The 23,192-nt window shown below is 41.8% G+C and overlaps 1 protein-coding gene across 1 annotated transcript in view; it reads left to right on the forward strand.

The window, feature by feature from the left end:
- Positions 1–15,182: 15,182 nt before the first annotated feature.
- The window catches only part of LOC135873436 (zinc metalloproteinase-disintegrin-like NaMP), a 44,201-nt gene continuing 36,191 nt past the window's right edge, over positions 15,183–23,192 (forward strand). Inside the window, exons 1-2 of the mRNA XM_065397931.1 lie at positions 15,183–15,234; positions 22,737–22,849. Of these exons, the coding sequence (XP_065254003.1) occupies positions 15,183–15,234; positions 22,737–22,849 (165 nt within the window). The remainder of the gene's footprint in view (positions 15,235–22,736; positions 22,850–23,192) is intronic.

A 23,192-nucleotide genomic window follows, 5' to 3' on the forward strand; every position in this document is an offset into this window, starting at 1 on the left:
TTGTGGGTGCTCATAACCTCTCAGGTATTAAGCCAAGTGGTTTCACACTCTTGATCACAAACTCTCATGGATTGCTAGGGGCACCTGATTAAATCCAGGTAGTGAAAACAATTTTTCCTTACATGTTTTATCATGTACAGTAAAAAAGATTGAGAAAAGCAATTAATGTGTTTGCTGCATTGCTAAGCAATGAGTAAAATAAATATTATACTGATTAAATAGGGCAATAAAAGTCATTTATTTAAGGGAGTGCATATAGTTATCCAATGCACTTCATTAATACACGATTTGGAGTTAAAGTTTCACTGACATGCCCATTGTACCCACCCTAGAAACTTTTGAAAATAGGGGGTCTTTACCTCAGCATAGTTGTTTTAATTTAGATTCGTGTTTTGTTCTGTTAGTGACAGAAGTCCCTCAAAAGGATTTAGTTCTCTAGGACACTTATCCAAACGTATCCCAAACTTTTTTATTCTGGAAATTATGTAAGATTTCTTTCTCGTCAGGCTTTTTTTTACTAGTACTCGATGGCATTTGTTGACCTGGAAATACTGCAAAATCAACATTTGTGCAGTGTGCTGGCACTTCTGTGTCCAGAACTGGCTAAAAGCAGGATGTTCAGAATAGTATGAAAAGTTTTTTTTTTTTAAATCTTTCCCTGAAGTTTTATGAACGTCAAAAAGAGGTTTGGCTTTGGATTGAAGTCCCAGCGAAGGTTCCAGGGCTGGTGTGCCCTTCCCAAATTTTTATGATTTTAAAAATATATATTTTATGTTAATTTTCCTACAAATCAGATCAGAGCTTAAAAATATCCACCAGACTTATTTTAAGAATAGAGCTGTAAGCTTGAAAGTGCTTAACTAAACTCACTAGAGAAATTGCTACACACACAAATGCAGCAATTAGATAGGTTCGTTTACTTATACACTTTATAATCTCTCTCTCTCTCTCACACACACACACAGACAAACAATTCCAATACCTGACTGCTAGAAAAGTCAAAACACAAAGGAGTGAGGGCCGGAAGCTCAAGAACTCAGCACAACCAGGGCTAGAAGTTAAAAAGATCTCAGCTCCCAATTAGGCACCAGAAGAACTGGCCAGATTTGCAAAAGTGCTCAGCATGGTGGGTGCTGAATGCTTCTGAAATTCTGGCCCTAACTGTCAGAATGGGAGCCACTGCATGGTGAAAACTTTGGAAAAACTCACCCTCATTTAGGGGCCGGAATAGGAGCTGAGCTTTGAAAATCTAGCCATTTGTGGGTGCTGAGCCCTGAAAAACTTGCCCTGAGTTCATTTCAAATCTCACCCCACCCTCCAAAAAAACAAACAAAAAAACCTCAAACAGGAATAAGATTTGAAGTGTGAGTCTGAGCTCAAACTAATCCAGTAAATGACAAGCTTGGAAACATATTCCAGTGGCTTTTCATGAGGCATAAGGTAATAGCTGATATTCACACCGATGGGTGGACATGCTTACACATCGCTTGTCAAATCAGGAGTGTCATTTTGCTTGTTCTGTCAGAGAGTAGCAAGCTGTCCCAAAGATCCATCCAGCCCAGTGTCCTGTCTTCTGACAGTGGCCAATGTCAGGTGCCCCAGAGGGAATGAACAAAGCAGGTAATCATCAAGTGATCCATCCCTCATTGCCCACTCCCAGCTTCTGGCAAACAGAGGCTAGGGACATCATCCCTGCCCATCCTGGCTAATAGCCATTGATGGACCTATCCTCCATGAATTTATCTAGTTCTTTTTTGAACGCTGTTATAGTCCTGGCCTTGACAACATCCTTTAGCAAAGAGTTCCACAGGTTGACTGTGTGTTGTGTGAAGAAATACTTCCTTTTGTTTGTTTTAAACCTGCTGCCTATTAATTTTATTTGGTGACCCCCTAGTTTTGTGATATGAAAAGGAGTAAATAATGCTTCCTTATTTACTTTCTCCACACCAGTCATGATTTTATAGACCTCTATCATATCCCCCTAGTTGTTTTTTTTCAAGCTAAAAAGTCCCAATCTTATTAATCTCTCCTCATACAGAAGCTGTTCCATACCCCTAATCATTTTTGTTGCCCTTTTTCTGAACCTTTTCCAATTCCAATTGAGATGGGATGACCACATCTGCATGGAGTATTATCTATCCCTTTCTTAATGACTCCCAACATTCTGTTAGCTTTTTTGACTGCCGCTGCACATTGAGTGATGTTTTCAGAGAACTATCTAGAATGACGACACAATCTCTCTCTTGAGTGGTAACAGCTAATTTAGACCCCATCATTTTATATGTATAGTTGTTTACATGTACAGTGTGGGTCATCTGTTACACACATCACCATTTTCTCCTGACTCTCATGAATTCTTTGCCAAGATCTGTGCTTTCAAAAAAAAAAAAAAAAAGTTTTATGGGGCTTAAAGCAACAACAACAACAGGAAAATGTGAAGCAATCTTCCCAAATATATTCAATTAATAAATCTACTGTGTTTCATAAAACAGGCTAACTTCCAATTACATTTCACCATTAGGTTAATTCGGAAGTTTATTTTTGCTTGATTTTCTTTCATAGAATTGTACCCTTTGTAGGTAATAATTTTAAAGGACTTTGTTCTATTTAAAGGGCCTGCGTACGTTTGCGTTGGCATACAGCAAATGTACTATTTAAACAGGATGGTCAAAAACTTCTCCCATACAAACGTAATTTTAAAGCCGCTTTTGCTTTTCTCCCAATGAAAATACATGAAGTGTCCAACACTCAGAAGGAAGTCAGGAAGATGGTAAATAAGTTTCATCTGGATGACACCAATTAAAAGTTGGCTAGGTTCCAGGGCTAAAAGAAAAATGAATGCAAGTCTGCACAATTTAGGGTTAGCTAACATTTACACAGTGAGGGTGGACAGGCTAGGACAATGGCTTCTGTGCACCTGTTGTCTCTTCTGTGACATGGTTATGTGGAGTGAACTCAGGTGTTTGTCTCCAGAGCTGCGACCTCCTCTTCTATTTTTTTGGATGAGTCATGTCTGAAAGCATTCCACAGTATGGCAGCAGGATGTTGCAACCATAAAGATGAAAAAAGCACTTAGCAGCAATATTTGTGGACAGTTTTGCTTTGAGTTAAAATGATTGCAGAGCTAACAAAAATATAATGGGGAAATCAATGTTAATCATTCCATGATACTAAAATAAAATAAGTCTTTGGGTCAGATTTTCTGGTCCCTTGTACCGCACAGAGGGGGCACAAAGCACCCTTACAACACCTGAAGGAGGCCAATGGAGCATTCGTCTTCTGCAGGGAACTCTCCACTAGTGTAATTCATGAGATGTGCTCTCAAGGCTGAGCACAGGGAGGAGGAAAGGCTAGCTCAGGGGCATTCCACGGGTGGGCCAGGGAGAGGAGGGGCATGGCTCCACTCTACCCAATCCTTTATTGGAGTAAATTAGGGCTGCCTCTCTACAGCCCTCACGCGTGCAGGGGCCAGATAGTTCTCAATCCGGGGGCCAGAGCTGGCTCCCAGTGCCCCTCCCCCTTCTTGAGCTGATCGGCTAGAGTGGAGAACCCAGACCTTTGCATTTATCGAGTGGCTTTCACAGTGTTTCACAAACATTAGCCTTAAGACACCCCGCTGGCAGACAGATTATTATCCTCATTTTACAGCCGGTGAAACTGAAGCACAGAGAGGGGGAAATGATTCACCCAAATTCACACAATGAGTCAGTAACAGCACTGAGGATAGAACCTAGAACTCCTGACTCCAGGTCCCACTAAATCATGCTGTTTTTAGATGACTCTGGTGACATATCAGTAAACTACATGAGTCTAACCACTAGGAATGGGTCACAGTTTCACTTACACTAAAAGCCTTTAGCAAAACTATATAGAAGCTCTGTAATGTTATGGAATGTGCTACCCCAGTTAAAAACAACCAAAGCCTTCTGTTGTTTTCCATGTAAGTAATTCTATTGTACTGAAGAGAGTATTTTCAGTTCAGGTGTAGGATTGTGTCAATTTTACATAGCCAAAGTCTGTTCTCAGTTACCTCCGTGTAAATGTGAAGTATTATGGGCGCAGTGGAGTTACTCCAGATTTACACTCGGCTGACTGAAACAAAATCTAGCCCACAATGAACAAGGTAACGTTAGCATTGCAGATAAGCAAAAGTTCTGTCTGTCTGTGTCCTTACATGGTCCCCATCACCGAGTAGCTGAGCAACTCACAAACATGAATGAATTTATCCTCACAGCCCCACTCACAGCTCAGGAAGATTATAATCCCTTCCCCTGCCAATTGGAAATTTGTAAACTGGGGCCCAAAGGCCCAGATCCTCAAAGATATTTAGGCATCTGACTCCAAATGACAGTTAGGCACCTAAAGACCTTTGAGGATCTAGGTCCATGAGTGGCGCATGCACCCCCCCACACCCCATTCAGGGAGGCTAGCCCCCTGCCCTGCCAGCAGGGGCTGAGCCCAGGCTGCCCAGAGGAGCTCTGAGCCCTGCCACGGCCCAGCCCCAGGGCTGCGGCAGGGAGAATTAGCAGAGGTTTGGGGAGGCTTAGCCTCCCCCAGCCTCCATTACCCACCGCCCATGTCTAGGTCAGAGTGTTTCAGGCTGTACTAAGGTCCCACAGGGAATCTGTGGCAGAGATAGGAACTGAATTTAGATTTCCACGGTCCTATCCCATCCTTTATACAACATGCAGACGTCATGTGTTCTATGATATTACAAAGAATGCTATGGTAGGAAAGTTATTATTATTATTCAAACACGATAATGCCAAGTTGTTATCAGGTAAAAAGAAAGATTACATGAGAATGCCAGGGTGGACTATGCAGCCTTTGAAGTTGTAAGGATTATTTTCTTTTAATAGTTTGCGTCTAGTCAGCTGTTCACAAAATGTGACGTCTTTGTAAATTCTGGTATCTCACAGTTTGTCCAGTGACATAAAAGGTGCGCCTTTCTGGAAATGAGAATTTCCAAGAACATGAAAATACACTGCTTTCTCTCTGAAGGGATGATAGCTTGATTTACATGCTAACCATTCTGAAGATAATTTCTCTTACTATATATTTATTTGCAGAATATTTTTTAAACCCCTTGGAGAGCAAACTAATATAAAAATAAAAAACGACTTACCACCAGCAGAATGTTTCTTCAGCGTATTTTGCTACTGTTGTGTCAGGAATGGTCCCTCATTAAATCAAATTTTCCAAACTGGGCCATTAATTTTTCACACACACTTTTGCATGCATTCCCCCTTATGCACCAAAAGATTGCCTTTGTAAACACATGCAAATTCTATACCTAATTGCAGGGTAAAATTTCCAAAAGCACATCTGCCATTTAGAGCTTGTCTACACAGGGACAACTCAGGAAAATGAATCCAAATTAAATAAAGGTGTGACTTTCAAGTGGATTAGTTAAACCTCATTAAACCCTGTGTGAATGCTCTTATTCAGAATTAAAGTGGCCTTAGTTTGGTTTAGCTTAATTTATTTAAAGCCACCTAAATTCTCAATAAGACACCTATACAGGGGTCTAATGCAAGTTAACGAATCCACTTTAAAATATAAGTCCTGAATGTCCCTGTGTAGACAAGCCCTTAGCCTCATTGACTTTCAGTGGGACTTCAGGTGCATTAGAAAATGATATTTAGGCTCCTTAGTGATTTTGGTGTTTTTTAAATTTTACCCACATCATTTGCATATGCAGATTTTGTTATTTATATCTGCAGCATACCAGTGTGTGCAGAAATATACATTGAAAGACATACTTGTAAAATGTGCAGTCATAGAAGCCAGGCTCAGGCTCCTTGGAAAATTTGCTTTATCCTAATAGATTCTCACTTAATATAAACTAGGGCCCACTTATAAAGCAGAGCCAAATCCTGTTTCTATCTCTTATTGAATTCGAGGGGAGTTTAGCCCAAATAAGGATTGCAGGAATTGATCTATGGTGAATCAGGACCAGTGACTCTTTGTTTGTACTACAGTGCACGATAGGATGCAATACTCAACTCCAGTTATAGCCAAACTCTACTAGGAATGCAAATTTTCTGCAAAAATAAATGCTGTTGTACTTAAGTACCATGACCATGATGGGGACAGTTTCTTTACATTTAGATTGGATTTGCATTTGTGTAACTCCATTAATCTCAGGGGAGCTACTTGTGATTTGCTGAAACAACAGGAGAAGATGGGCCACACATGAGTGTACATTCCAAGTGTGAAGCTTTACCTCATGTTAGCTTATATCGAGACATGTCTAATCAGTGTAAGGCTGTAGTATAGATATACCCATAGACTTCTCTGCAAAAAGGTCCTACAGAGGTAGCTTTAAAAGAAGCAATAACCACTAATGGAAGTTTGATTTCAAAACTGGAATATAATATCTACCTTTCTGCTAGGCTTCCATTGCATAGCTAGAAAAGAAATAATTTACTTTGTGAGTTAGCGAGACTGGTAATTGTTTCATAACTGTTTTGTTAGGTCTGTTGCCCAGATCTGGTTCTGATTTCTAAGAAACTAACAGAAGAATGTTCTATCCAAGGCAGCTTTAATGTGCAGTATTTGGGATCCTTGACATCATATTCCAGGAATGATGAGTTCATATTCCTCATGCCTGAATTAGTAACTGCAGCTCTGTCTGTAGTGGGGGTAAAAAAGTCACAGAGGGCCAGTATACGGTATCTCCCACCACAGACCTCAAAATAGGGCTTAAGTGGTACATAGACCTTGGTACTGGCCCTGTGCACTAGTGTGCATTTTACCATAGGCTCAAAGAGTTCCATACACTTATCTGGAAAATAATATTAATTAGAAATATAGAATTTTCCTTTTGTGGGAAATTTCACTCTGTCAAAGTTACTCTCCATTCTGAGTTGGAACAAAAATTCAAAATATTGAAAATTTTCACCAAACAAAAAATTCCAAACATTTCAAAGTGGACATTGACATTTTCAATCAAAACCAAATGATTCAACATTTCAAAACCAACATTTTTCACTTCAGTTCTCCCCGTAGGAACATTGACAAAAAAAAAAAAGGAATTAGACATTTTTCCCATGGAAAATTTCAATCTTGACAGAACTACATTTTCCTATGGGAACATATTTGGCAATACAAGTTTTAACCAGCTTTAATATTAATGTTTCTTTGTGTTTTCTAATCTATCATAATGTTACCAAACCTACTTCTCCAACAGAGCCCATATGGATAGACAGGAAGTGTTAGAGTCACAGATCAAGTGCTTGTACATGTGTGCCTGGCAGGGGCATTCCAGAAGGCCTCATGCTTCTAGCACCAGAACCTATCATCATGTCAGAGGTCTAGGCAGATGCATGGAGCTTATGAATAGTATAGTGTAGAGGTCAGAGTACAGCAGGAGGGATACTTGTGGGCCATATTTTGGTCTCAGGAAAATCAGAGTAACTGTGAGTTAACTCTACTGCCTTGGGTCTAAAACACCAGATTGAGACTCATGAAACCTTGGTTTTAGTTCCTGGCTCTGCCATTAGCCTGCTGGATGGCCTTGGGAAAAGTCATTTCCCCTCTTTGTGCCTCAGTTTTCCCATCTGTGAAATGGGGATGATGATACTGATCTCCTTTGTAAAGTACTTTAGGATCAACTGATGAAAAGTGCTATATAACAGCTAGATATTATTCTTAATAGATTCATTGGGTCAGCTTCTCATTCACAATAAGGCAGTGTAAAAGGACCTTAAAGTGTGCTTCAGTTACATTCACACTCACTTTACACTCTCAGAGCACTGTAAAGGGTGCTTAATGTAAACAAAAATCAAGCCCACTCTGAATTAAACTGGCATAACAGAGAATTTGGCCCCTGCATAGTTATTACACCAGGGCAAAGTAGGTGTAAAGTTTTGTAGAGTTTTAATCCATTCTTACATTCACTTTGCACACAGATACAAAGAAGTGGAGAACCAGGTTCAGAGCACTCGGCTTACTGGACCAAACCACTAGAAATGGAGGCTGTTTTTTTCTAGTCAATCAAGTCTGGCGTCCTGTTTCCAGCAGTGGCCAAAACCTGATGCTTCAGATAGAGGCTAAAGGCAAAATGTCCCTGATTAATTATAAAATGTAGTATTTTGGAGGTGTGGGAAATTCTTTCCTGTCCCCTTGGGTAAGAAGTCAATCACTTACCAGATAATACCTTTCTGTAACCTCCACATGTCAGCGGGGGTATATCACACAAAGGAACTATTGTATTTTCTATCAGCTGTGACTCAGATGTGGTAGGAGTCAGAAGCAGGAAGTTGTATTCCCAGAAAACAAAAGGGCCAAATTCTCATCTCAGTTACACAGGGGGTACAGAGTGACTCTGCTGAAGTCATTAGTAGGCTTGATTCTTCACTGCTTTGTATCTTTTGTAGGGATTTACATGTATGAAAAGTAGGGTGACCAGATAGCAAGTGTGAAAAATCGGGATGGGGCTGGAATTAACAGGTGCCTTTATAAGACAAAGCCCCGCATATCGGGACTGTCTCTATAAAATCGGGACATTTGGTCACCCTAATGCAAAGTGGGTGCATTCCTGGTTGAAGAACTTTTACGTTTTTGTTGAATCAGGGCCCAAAAGCTGAAAGGCAAACTCCCATCGACTTCAGTGGTAGCAAGATTAGACCGATAGGAAAGATCAGGTAAAATATTTGGTATGTGCTGTATGTGACAAGCAATCAGAACCCATTGCAGAAGCATCATCCAGGTACAACTATTTCTGCTTCCCCCTTTGCAAATAAATAAATACAGACAAAAGGGATGTGCCTGACTCTCTTCTGAACTTTTCCCAGTGACGTAAATCCCCAAATTAAAATTAAGGATCAAATTGTGACCCAGCTTGCAGGGCAACACATAGGACCAAGAAAGTGTAACCGGCCCTTTAACTTGTTTGCACTGGCTTACTATACCAGTGTTTGAAGCATGGACAGTAGACTCCACAGGTGGGATGGAGTGGAGTTAGCCTTTGCTCCACTCCCCCAATGCACTGGCTAGAATGGCTGCACTGATATGCTGGGCCAGAGAGGCGAGTATACTGCCTTAGATATAGTCCTGGAGTAGGGTGCTTCCTCGGTGGAGCATGGGAAGACCAGGATATAGGTTGTGAGACGGAGGCCTTGTCTACACTACCAAGTTTTGTCGCCAAAAACTGCCTTTTGGTGACAGAACAGCAAGAGCGTACACACTACAGTGGGACTTTTGTCGCGAAGAACGCCCAGTTTTGGCGACAAAAAACTTCCATCCCTATGAGAGACTTTTGTCTTTTCCCCTCCCTTTAGTGTCAACAAAGAGCCAGTGTAGACACTGCTGATTGTTTTGTCGAGAGAACTGGCTTCCGTCAGTATCCCACACTGCCTGCCCTGATTGCTCTGCTCAGTGTTTTGATCTCTGCTGCCCTCCCCTTTCAAAGCTCCGGGAAGTATCTGTGTGCTGCTCCCTTTGGGGAACCAACAAAGGGCAAATCACTGGAATGCTCCTGTTCTGCCCGGCATTAGGAACACAGCAGCAGGCAGACTGCTGCTGCAGGGGGAGGGGGACAGACTGCTGAGCTGCTTTGCCATTCCTCAGCATGGAGAGCTCACGGAGCTGCTCATGATGCTGCTCTCGGCATCTGAGTGGGCTGTGGAAGAACTCGGAGAGAATCCCAAGATGTGCAGCGATCAGCTCTTCCTTCCCACAACACTGCACTGTGGGATACATACCCACAGTGCATTGCTCATCCTGTCGATGATGGTGTCCCCAGTGTGGACATGATCTGTCGACAGAGGGAGCGTGAACACCCTTTTGGTGATTTTTGTTCTGTCGACTTTTGGGTGTCGACCTAAGTTTTGTCAACAAAACTTGGTAGAGTAGACAAGCCCCGAGTCACAGACTTGCTTCCTTCTCCGCTCTGAGGCCAGCACAACGACTTGCTGCCCCTTTGCAAAGCCACACTTTGATTTGATTTTAAAGGAGAAAGGAACGTCTTCTAAAAGAAGAGTTTGATGATAACAGGGCCTGATCCTCCATTGCTTTGCCTCATCATTTACACTGCACACTTTGCACGGGTGCAAATGATGGCTCGGGATGCAGGGCAATGGGGAATTAGGCCCCTATTAAGACAAATTGTTAGGAAAAGTTAGAGTTACTCCCCCTTCTGCCATGCTTCCTCCTGCAACATGTGCTGTGCCAGTCTTATTCCTCTTACGTACTGATGCGGTGGAAGGATGAGGTACGCAAAACACAGTAGACATAGCGGAATCGGGCAGGAAGCTGTAATAATAAATTAATTCCTTTAAAATAAAAGGGGAAGGAAGGAATAGAGGGAGGGACCTAGGACAGAGTTTTCATTATCATCTACTTATATTATGCATATGCAGCTCCACAAGACAGAAAGCGTGACATGGGCCCAGCCCCAAAGAGTTTGTGATCTAAGGCCCTTCCTTAGATTCTAAATGGACCTGAGTGGGAAGTGAGGGGACTCAGCATCACACAGGAGAGAGACTGCACCTTGTGAGATTGGACCTTATTACAAGTAAGACTAAACAGGGTAATCTAGGCGAATGCAGGGAGACCAAGAGAGGGGAAGGCTTCATGGAAGAAGTAGGTTTTAAGGAGGGATATGAGGGACAGAGCCAAAGTCCCTTGAAGCCAATAGCAAGACTTTCACTGACTTAATTGGGCTACAGATTACCAGTAGAGAAGGAGGGAGGAGATGCTGGGCTGGCAAGAAGCAGCAATATGTTGGGGGAAGGTTAGAATGTAGCTGAGAACAGAGAAAAGGAGCAAACAGGGAGAGTCGGCCAAGAACCCTGATGCTCAGAGACCATGCAAAAGCTTAATGAATTTGCATCTCAGAAATATTTTTTTTTGGATGTGGCTTGGGTTTGAGTTCTGGGAAAGGAAATGTGGAGAAGGCAGTGGGAAGATGGGCATTATTATTTCATCCAAATCAGTTTGCCCATCACCGAAGGAATGTTCTGGAATGGCAATTGGGTCTCAGATGTCACATGCTCACTGAAAACATACCAGCAGGGACTAACTTATTAACAGAAAGTCCCCATTTGCTGAGAACTAGAAGTTGAACCACTCACTTGAAATTGTGCATGGGGCCAGCATGAAGTCTCTGCTATGGTAGTTACATGGCCCTCATTACCTTAAGTACCTGAGCACTTCACAGCTGCTAATGTCATGAACCTCACAGAACTCCTGTGAGATAGGGAAGTGCCATAATCAGCATTTTACTGGTGGGGAACTGAGGCCCGGAGACCCAACTTCTATTGAAATTAATGGGAGTTAGGTGCTTCATCTGCATCTTTAGGCATCTCAAAACCTTCGACAACCGATTCCTAATTGATTTGCCCTAGGTCATACAGGGAATCAGTAGCAGAGCTGAGAATGGCACCCTGTTTTCCTGAGTCCCAGCCTAGCATCCTAACCACTGGACCATCCTTCTGCATTTAATCCACATTTAATTCCTATTCTCAGGATGTAAGTGCAGCATAGGGTTGTGTTGGGCCTCTGAATTTCACCCTTAGAGATTATAGATTATTGTGGGATTTTGATAACACATCTGGTTTTTTCCTTCTTTCATTAAACAAAGCATGTGGTGCATATTTAAGGTAAACTAACTAGCGGTGAGATGCAAAGATGCTAGTTATCGAAATTAAAGGTGGAATAAACCAAACTTGCAAAAACTCCGATAAAATTTTACCAGCCCAGGAACAAAATCTACTTGCCTGGCCATTACAGTGAGGATGAATGATACTGAAAAAGCAAATGATAGCTCACATGCCAATCAGATCATACTGTATGGATATATTTCTGATCCCCTACCTAGAGAGACACTAGAAAGAATTAGGCCATTAGGAAATCCCTGAAACAAGAGGATAACCATTTAAAGTTACATCCAAGGCCCTTTCCATTCCATCCAGGGACTTCGTGCATCATCACATGGTCTGGTGCTAATATTGTCAGCTTCTCGGCATTCCGTAACCGTCTTCAGGATTAATTTGTATTCATTTAGATTTTGAAAGTGCAGCTTTTTTAAAAACAACAATTAATTTATGAGATCACTATGGACACGGATGAAGTTCAAAGGCATTGTATTGAGTTCATGCCTTGGGATGAATGCTTGGGAAGAAGCCATACAATTGTAAGCAAAATTGTTCAGATGAAGATAATTTTTTTGGCAATCGAGTGCAACCATATTTATACTAACTGAGGATATGGCCCAGTAGATTTACTTTATTAGTATTGTTTTAAACAAAAATGTTCTCGGATTTCTATGCACATCTACAATAAACAAGCAAGCAAACAAACAAGTAAATACCTAGCTCATCTATAGCATTCTTCATCCATAGATCTCAAAATGTTTTCGAGGAGGTCAGTATCATTATCCCCATTTTACAGATGGGGAAATCAAAGCACAGAGGGGCAGAGTGGCTTGCAACAGGCACCCAGCAGGCCAGTGGCAATACATTCCAAGTCTCCTGAGTCCCAACTCAATGGTCTATGCAGTAGGCAACACTGTCTTTATTTATAGTGATACATATTTTCTCACTTGCATAAGACCTCTCAAATACCTTACATCAGCTAGACACCTTGCAAACACGAATTAAACCATGCAACCCCTCTGCGAGGTTTGCCGTTATTAAAATACAGTTACATTGTGTGTGCACACACCCTTCGCAATGAGGCCTCTTGAAGTACTGGTGTTGATGGCTCTTGCCCTGTATGGAGCAACCATGGCTGGTTACACCTCTTGCTTTATTTGGAGGCAGCTGTCTTGCAGAAAGTAAACATTCTGTGTCACCAAGCTGGAGTGCCCCAAAGTACTTACCTCCAAAGAGCCTTTCTGTCCCAGGGGTGTTGCATTACAACTTTGTCCCAATGAGGTTTCGCTCCTTACAGACCTATCGCAAGAGGCATGACATTAATGGAGATGGGAGGGAACCGTCCACCGTGGTGTTCTTTGCGTGGGCAAAATACAGACTGAAATTAAGACAGATCACATCAGCAGAAACAAATAGAATTAGAGATTATCATTGGCATCAATAATAACCTAAGAATACAATTGTGGCTTGTCAAAATGCCTGGGTTCCATTCTTTGACTATAGGAGAGGCATAGACCTAGTCACCAGTGCTGGAGATCAGGACTGTTCCATGTATTCTCTTCCATGTTCTGCCACGGTGTGGCCTTGGGCAAATCACTTAACTTCCCTCAATTAAATGCCTCGGTGTTACCCATCTGGGAAATGGACACACTGTATAGGGTGTTGGGAGGCTTAATCAAATAGTGTTTTTTAAACCTCTATGAAAGGGGAACAAAGATATTGGATACAAATATGTGCACTTCAACTCTTTTAGGCCTCAATTCTGTGGCAGGTTCTATTAGCACAGACTTCTGGGCCCATGCAGTGTTCACTTGAAGCCAGTGTGTCTCTTTATAAGCCACAGGGTTTGCACTAGCAGATCCCAAAGCAGGACCAGGGCCCAGATAGGGTGTTTGGCCCACATGATCTCCTGTGAGGAAGGATTTTACATTTGTGACACTTTGTAAAAAAAAACGCTGTCACTGTGCCAAAGCTTGGGCTAGATTCTCCACTGCCCTGCACTTTATGTAGTCATTTACACTAGTGCCAAGTAAATGCAAAGTGATTGCAAAATGCTACCATTCTAATTTGGTAGAGTTTTACACCCATTTTGCAATAGCTTTAGCTTAGTGTAATGACTACAAAAAGTATCAGGCAATAGAGAATTGGGCCCTTGTCTTGGAATCAGTTTTTATTAAATTGCTACCTCTACTGATAGACTTACATATTGCAATCAGCCTTGGACTTGTCTTACTAATCCTTGTGAATCTAGACTATTAATGAAAGCTCAACGTATTGAGACTTACAATATTGACTGACAGACAGACAGACCCCTAACTCTCACTGCACCCTGTAGATTAAATACGTTATCAAAACTTTTTAATCAAGGGTTAGAACTGAAAAACATGGAGGTTAATACCAATATTTCCAAATAGGGATGCTTTGAGATAGACACCTAAAACTATGCTTAAACACCTAAGTAAGGCCTGTTCTTCACTTGAAAGTTTTACTGGTATAACTACTTCTGTTAGGAGATGGAATTTTTACTGATATAGTATAGCAGGGGGGAAAATCGAGTGTGGACAGGGTTATATCGTATAAAGATGGCTTATACCAATATAGTTATTACACTTCTCAAAGCTAAACTGGCATAAAGCCCCTTTATTCACATAACTGCTTCCACTCTAGGGGGTTTGTACTGCTTTAGTTACACTGGTATAGTTAAAGCAGTACAACTTTGTAGTGTAGGCAAGGTCTAAGTTGTAGAAACTTACTTTGTTTCTTTCCTTCTAGATTTTTGACTTCCGGGTTGTTCTCATTATTGATTTCATGAATTCCATTTTCACTTCTCAATATTCCAAAGCTACATCATCAGCCCAAAGCGAACATCACTAATGCAGGCGTCATGGGGGAGGGGACATGAGTGCAGTGTTTATAAAATGGAAATGATTCACAGACTGGCCATTACTTTCCCCTTACTTATTGCTCAGAGCCCTACCCTGCCTTACAAGTTAAATGTTAATCAGCACAAACTGAAATTCACATTGATTAAATGGTGATAAGTCAGGACCTGAAATCTTTGTGGTGCTGAAATCCACTGCATATCTTTAATTCTCCATGGAAGTATAAGATGCTCAACATTCCACAGTCTCTGATCCTCTCTTCCCTAACCCTGTATTTACATGTAAAGGCATGAACATACATATAATCCCAACTCTAACGGCATAAAAAGAAAAGCCCCCTGCATTGTAAGCAGCCATGTTTGTTTTCTACCAGCCAGGCTAAACAAAAAGAGCCTTCGGACAATTCCAGTCCCTTTGGTGATAGGCAGTAGCTCTGTGAAATCATTTGAAAAAAGCAATCAGTATATCACAATTCAAGTGACACCAACTAACTGGCAGGAACTTCCGCATGCAGTGGCATTGCTGTAACTTGAAAATTGTGCAACACCTTTAGTAAACACTTCCTCTTGTAGGAACAAGAATAAAGCTGAAGGACCCAGTCTCCCTCCTTCACTGCAGAAGGCAGGGCAGGTTAAAGTAGGAAGAAGCTAGAGGCCAGTCTTTCTCCAAGCAAGGAGACCGCTTTCCAGGCTTAGCTGTCATGATTAAAGTACTTCTGATTTCTACAGTTTTGCTCCTTTCTCAACACCGAGGTAAGTTTTTTCCCCTTTTATCAAATCGCTGCTAAGTACAGTGACAAATACGTTTCTATAGCTTTTGTGAGCTTTTAATTATTAACAGGTGGCTGATACTGAAGAACCATGATTTCATTTGTTGTACTCACACCAAATGAAGTCACTTGAAGACAATGGCATTGCTGAATATAGAGGTTTTTGTTTCACTACTAAAGTTAAAAAGTAATCATTAAAATTCTTGAGAAAGGCAGATTAGTAAAGAAAATATTTACCCGATTGACTAAACTGGACACAGATTGACTCAAGACTTGGAACAAGTTTGTTCTGAGGAAGTGAGAAAACCATTTTTCGACAATTGTGAGAGAATTTATTCAACTTGGCTAATTTGTTGCATTTACAACATTTTAATTATAAAAGAAATAATTTTATTGGAATTAAATGAACAGAAGTCATCTACTTGCAATTGAAATAGAATGATAAAAATATATTTATGCAGCACCAGGATAATACCTTGAGATCACCCAGAATATGATTAAATAATTATATATTAAATCCTTTCAATATTAAGTAAGTATAATTATTTAACCATATTCTAGATGAGGTGCCATACATTAGTTTTTGAATGTATTCTTGCTTGCTTGCTTGCTATTTGAATCAGGAGCAGATTTTCAGACCACGACATGCACAAATATATACACATTTGCACATGCAATTCATGGTCACTTGGACATGTAATTGTCTTCAGTGCACACACATATTATGTACAGAATTAAACAGATTTATGTATGGAATTATATGCATTTTCTTGTGAAGAGTTCTGAAAATCTTCCCCTTGAGACTTTATATATCTTGATCAAACAGATTTCATATTCATGTGTAGATCCACACTAACTAGTGGTGTTAATTCCTGATTTAAGATGGTTGGGAAATTGCAGTATTTATTTATGCCTTATCACCAATTTTTTACCTGTTGTAACAGATCCAGAATACATTTCTTGCTCAGAAAAAACTGAGTTAAAATCATGCCTGAAGCAAAACAAGATGACACCGTACATTCACTCTAAAGAACTGACTCTAGGAAAACTATTAGAAACAGAACAAAATATAACTGCCTACTTAACACACCCAGAATCTTGTAGCTAAAAATCCTCATACATACCAAAGCTATTAAACTGCAAGGCTTGTCTTGACTAGAGAAAAGGTCAGGTTTAGATCAGGCTACCTAGCTAAACCCAACCTAACTTGAGCAATCGAGCCTGTAATTTGACTTGCTAAAAATCAAGCTAAAGGCGTTACTGTGAATCTTCAATAGGAAGTTTGGGTTAGGTTGATTTTACTAACACCACTCAACCACTTTTCCTATTTTAGACAAAGCCAAGCTAGGGGCTGTTTCAGGAACTCATATTCTCTGATTAGTGCTCGCTCACGTTATTCACTGAAGAGACCCATCGATTTCACTGAAACTATTTACATAAGGAAGTACTTCTCAAATGGAGTAGCTGCAAAATCAGACCCATAGAAAGTAACATTCTCTGGGTGCTGCGCTCTTTTGAAAATCTATCTACAAGTGTCACAATGGGAGATGCTGGGTCCTGAGCGCTTAGGAAAACCTGGACTTTATATATGTGATTAAAATAGGAGCTGACCTATTTTTGAAATTCTGGTCCCAAATGTAGGTGCTGAACCCTTGAAAATTTGTCCCTTAGGGTGAAATTCACCCCCATGCAACAGGATTAAAGGGGGCTTATGCGGTACATAGGCCTTGTGATGTCTCAAGGATAGAATCTGATTTTCAGGGACTCTGAACACCTTCAAGGGAAGTCAAATGTGCGAGCACTTCTGAAAATCAGGTCGTGATACACTGATGTTCTTCATGTGCAGAAGTTGAAAAACTCTTCTTACCCTTAGTAAGCTCTTCACTACCACAATACCTCTACCACAGGGGTAGGCAACCTATGGCACACGTGCCAAAGGTGGCATGCGAGCTGATTTTCAGTGGCACTCACACTGCCCGGGTCCTGGCCACCAGTCTGGTAGGCTCTGCATTTTAATTTAATTTTAAATGAAGCTTCTTAAACATTTTAAAAACCTTATTTACTTTACATACAATAATAGTTGAGTTATATATTATAGACTTATAGAAAGAGACCTTCTAAAAATGTTAAAATGTATTGCTGGCACGTGAAACCTTAAATTAGAGTGAATAAATGAAGACTCGGCACACCACTTCTGAAAGGTTGCTGACCACTGCTCTACCACATACTTCACTACTAAACAGACAGACATACAACATACAACACAAGTGGAGATGGAAAAAGGCCATTTGGGTCATCCAAGATGTCTCTCCTGCCACCTCCATCATGTACATGTATGTTCCCTACCTCCAGCACATTTTCCAGTGCTTTGCCCAGTCCATTTCAAATGCCACGAGCCACAACGGGTCAAAAATGTCATTGAAATAGAAACTTTCCATGGCAATGTGTCAATTTCAACAACAAAACAAAAGTTGAAATGAAGCGTTTTGACCTTTTCAGAACAAAGCATTTTGAAGGTATGCATTGAAATGACTTTTCATTTCAAAATGTATTTTTATATTATAAATTATGATACAGCATAACATTTTAAAAAGTCAAAAATCAGAGCAAAACATTTCAACTTTAACACAATGGAATGTTTTGACTGGTGCAAAACAATTCCCCCCCCTCCCCAAAATCATTTTGTAGGAAACTTTGAATTTTTTTTGTTTTCATTCCAATTTGGACCCAGGAGCCCCACACCCGGATTCTAGTTCTGCACATCCTAATGCCCTCTCACTCTAGTGATCCTAATGGATTCTGGACGTGGCTCCATGCTCCAGACAGGGATATCAAGAGCTTTCACACCACATCACACTGGTACTAGTGTATGACCCACACTGGGCGCGATCTGTCCAAAACAGGAGAGTGGCTGTCATCCAGAGCAGGGGTTCTCAAACTTCATTGCACTGCGATCCCCATTCTGACAACAAAAATTACTACACGATCCCAGGAGGGGGGACTGAAGCGTGAGCCCATCCAAGCGGGCGGCCAAAGCTGAAACCCCAGGGCTTCATCCCCAGGTGTGGGGCTTGTAACCTGAGCCCCGCCGCCCCCAGCTGAAGCCGAAGTCTGACCCCAGACAGGGGATTCGGGCTTGGGCTTCAGCCCCGGGCCCCAGACAGTCTAACTCCAAACCTGGTGACCCTATTAAAACAGGGTCGTGATCCACTTTGGGGTCCCGACCCACAGTTTGAGAACCGCTGGATTAGAGGATGAGGGAACAAGAGCAGCTTGGAAAACAAGAGCAGCTGTTACCATAGATATTAGAGAATATTTCATGACTCAGTTCTGGATTGGTGACAAAGAAGCTATAGGGATATGGAGATCTAACAGGTGCAGAGTAACCGTAATACTCTGATCCAGATCCAGCAGCTAGGATAGGCTGAACCTCAGTGGTACCAGTACTAGTCATTGTTCCATACCTGAAGTAGTGGGCACTGTACAGCCATTTACATTCCGATCACTTTGCAAACGCAATGGCTAATATTGCTCAGAAGGCAGCACAAGAGAACATTTTTGGCTACCAAATATTTTCGCAGCCTGGCAGCTGCTTGTAGCAGCAGCAATGCAAAAACTAGGAGACATATTGCCCATTGGCCCAGAACACTCTGGGGCCAGGTGCATCCTCTTTCTGCTGGGAATGATAAAGGGGCCTTCCCTCCCATTGTGAGACTATTTCTGATTGCCTCATAAAGTAAAGTGAATAAATGTCAGCAATTTTAGCTGAGCTGTTTGTTCTGTGGATACAGAATACTGTCCAGAGGACACAAAGCTAGATCTTCTCTGGAATAGTTTAGACCAGGGGTTCTCAAACTTCTGACAACAAAAATTACGACCGGACCCCAGGAAGGGGGTCCAAAGCCCGAGCCCTGCCACCCGGAGGTGGGCAAAGCCGAAGCCCAAGGCTTCAGCCACAGGCAGGGGGCCTGTAACCTGAGCCCCGCCACCCTGCGTGGTTGGGCTCGGGCTTTGGCCCTGGGTGGTGAGGCTCAGGCCCTGGCTCCAGCAAGTCTAATACCAGCCCTGGCGACCCCATTCAACTGGGGTCCCGACCCACTTTGGGGTCCCGACCCACAGTTTGAGAACCGCTGGTCCAGTGCATCAGTCATATGGCTTCTGCTCTCTCAAAGCTTGTTGAAAGGGAGATCATGGTAGATGGAAATAATACAGGAGTAAAAGATTCACAGCAGCCACCTGGGATAGGAAGATAGATGGACTCGTGTATATACCCACATATATGTCTAGTAATGATCAACATCACAAAGGAATCAGTAGCAATCCAGAACAATCAAGTTCTTCCTGAAGGCTCCTATGCAACTGGTCTGTTACAGCTATTATGTAATATGCTAATCGTACCTAATTGTATGCTAGATGCTACCCAATACGTACAAGTTCTCTGCTGCAAAGAGATTAAAAACTAAGTTAGACCCTGATTCAAGAAAGCATTTCTATTTAGGACAATACTTAAGCATGTGCTTAAGTCCCATTGGACTTATAGTTAAGTATGGGCCTAAGTGCTTTCTTGCATTGGGGCCTCAGATATAATGCAATAAAGGGGTTGTACAGAAGGTTGGAGGAGTGAGCCCAGGGTTAAGATCATGGGGTTACTCAGCAGAGGCCGGTGTACAGCATGATGGAATAATATCTAGAGTAAACAGACTTTAGCTGGCACTAGTGTATAAAAGACACACAGGTGCCACAAATCCTGTGCAGCCTGAGTGGAAATTCTATTTATATTCCTCCCACTCAGAAACAATCACAAATTAGCCTGTTCACATGAAATAGGTCAGATTTTTCAAAAACACTCATGCGCCTTGAAACAGATGCTCTGTCCCAGTCTTTCTTCTGTGCACTGCTCCAAGGTCTGAGTTTGTCGACAGAGGGATCTAGAAGCAAGATCACATCTAGCCAGATCTACAGGCTTAGCTAATAATTTAATAAGGGCTGGGCTCCCACAGCCAAATCCACAATGCCCATCTGAAATGCAATCTGCTCTCCTACCCTTGCGCTGAGCTCAGCATTATACCCAATAGAGATTTGAGAGCCCTGAGAGGAGAATTTTGCTCTTCAGGTAGGACAGAAAACACACACTGGCAAAAGAGCACTGGCAACATGACTAGGGCCAGATCGTGATAGCACAAGGGGAGCAAGAGAAGGAATGAGGAGCCGGCTCTGCATAGGGAAGGTACAGTTGAAGCCCCCGGGCCTTTCTCAGCTCATGGTTAACGCCTTGCTATCACCCATTTGGTTGCAATCCACCCAAAAAGAGCCATGGTCCTGCTCCCATCTGCACACCAACCAGTGAAGATAGCCAGATGCACTGGGGGGGGGGGGGGGGGAGGGAAAGGGGAGAAGGGTAGCTTGCTGCACTTTCCTTAACACAATCCCCACCCACACCTACTCACCAGCCCCTGGGACAGCCGATGCACCTGCCCCAAAGAACTATCCACCCTCGAGCTAACACTGAGTTGATGCAGCTCTGAAATGCCCCCAGTGTGGGCAGGTGCCTATCAAGGTACAATCTGACCCTTAATACAGACTGCAGCTCTCCCATGGAATAATGGCACAGGAGACAACTGCCGGGTATTGCAAAATGTGCACATGCTGATGTACTGACTAACCATGAGGCTCCCTGATTACCTAACTGGTTTTCTTGTATTCTGGCATGATGAGTAGTGCTGTGCACATCTGTTCACAGTGAAGTGTGCTGTCAGTCAGTCATTACCAAAGTTTCATAGCCTCAGGGCCTTTTAGCATTTAACTCACTCTGGTCTTGGATATCTACAGGGCTTTTGTGTGAATCCGTAGAACATTTAAATAGCCTAAAGAGGAGTTAATTAATGAGATTTGGCCATACTAATACATAGGCTTTGCTGGATAAAATATCCATATTCTACCAACTGATACTTCTAGTATGCAAGCATCTGTATGCGGTCTGTGAAATGTATTTTTCCCTAGGATAGTTCCCTTTGAAATTTTTCTGATTTTGGCATACAAAGATTCAGATTTTCAGGTTTTCAGTGAAAACCCTCTTTTTTGGGGACAAAACCTGAACTTTTTTGGCAAAAATTTCTGTTTCATCGACAAGCCATTTTCCATAGGAAAAAAAGACATGTTGATGGAAATTTTCCAACTTACTCAAGTGAGAAGGGGCAGAGAAAAATGGTTAGATCATACGCCTAGCCATCTAGCCTCTTGGGGTTTATTGTCAGCTCTGCCACTGACTCACTATGCAACTTACTTACCCTTTCTATGCCTAAGTTTACCCACCTATAAAATAGGGCTAATAAAAATACCTGTCTCACGCCGGTGTTATGAGAATTAACCATGCACGGAAAGTGCTTTGATATCCTCAAGAGAAAGGTGCAGTCTCAGCCCAGGCTATTAATATTAATGAGTTCAGGCTAAATTTTCAAAAGAGACTAGTGTCCAATTTTTCCAATGCTCAACTTGAGACAGATGTTTTAGCAGGGCCTGATTTTCAGAGCACGTCTGCTTAGCCCTTAATGAAAAACAGGCCCACTAAGGTTGTTGCAGGTTGGACACCCAAAATCCAAGGCACCAAAAAATCACTAGTCACTTTTGAAAATTTTGGCCGCACAATCCAGTGTTGCGTTTGGTTTCAGCACCATGTGGCGCCCAACTGCTTGTGCTATGGACTGGGTATAGTTTCCACTGAGGAATGCAATATGGAAGCTCAGTTCTAAGGAAACATGGTGGTCATCAGTTCTGCTTCCAGAAGAGATAGCTGCAACCTCTTGGCCGGCTGAAGATGAGAAAAAAGCCAATATGGCTGTTGCTGTCCCTGGATATTCTAGCAGCAGTTGCGGGGCTAACCACAAACACAGACTATGAATCCAATCAACCAATGATGGGCACACCCTCAGTCTAAGGGTCTGATATCACTCCTGCCATCTCTTACAGTTCCTTCCTGTGGCCAACATCACTTGGACTGTATTATGCAGGAAGCCAGATTAGCTGATTGTAATGGTTCCTTCTGGCTTTAAAATCTACGAACCACTCTTTCTCCTACAAACGTCCTTCTACACAACTATATTGATCACAAAACAGCTGGTATGAAGTGTTCTCATAAGGAACAAAACATATTCCATATTCCTATATAAAACCCCAATAAAAAATGGGAGCAGGGAGTAGGAGAGGACTGAACAAAAGGAGAGAAAAAGAAGACAATCAAAAGCAGAAAAGAGAAAAGTTTTCAACTATCACATGCACATAATCACACCCAGTAAAATATAATAGGTGAAACATGCTACAGGAGGAGGATTAACTGGAACTATTTCTGTGAAAAGACGAAATCGTGCAGTGCTAGAATAGGATTCTATGAATTGCATGAAAATTAAATAAAATGATACAGCATTTAGAAACTGTGGAATTTTAAAAAATAAATACATTTGTTTTGACAAATCTTTTTGTTTCCCCTAGGGACTGCACGAAGGGAATTACCTGGGGTGAAGGACTACGAAGTGGTATATCCACAAAAACTACACACGTTACATAAAAGAGATGTAGCAGGAAACCAAAATCCCAACAATGGGGTAATAAAGGAGGCATTTTTTATTTGTTTGCATGGGAATGGGATAGTTTTGTCTTGGGTCAGAGTGTACTTAACTTTCAAGACAAGTTAGATCCAGACATCAGATCATACTATTGAATCCATTCCCCTGCAAGGGCAGGCCATGATAGTCTCACAGTAAAAGTAGGTGGCAAAGTCTAAATGTGATTGGTGAGTCTCCTCCTAGTTCATGACCATACATTTATTCACAGGGTAAACCAACTCATTAGTTGGCATTAGTGGCACTTTTTGCTCAAAAGTAGAGCTCGGTGGATAGTGGAAAACAGTAGAACAGAAGCACCTAGCATTTCAGGGTGTTGAGTTTT

The sequence above is a fragment of the Emys orbicularis genome, chromosome 2 (assembly GCF_028017835.1).
Source record: "Emys orbicularis isolate rEmyOrb1 chromosome 2, rEmyOrb1.hap1, whole genome shotgun sequence".
Classification (NCBI taxonomy): domain Eukaryota; kingdom Metazoa; phylum Chordata; order Testudines; family Emydidae; genus Emys; species Emys orbicularis.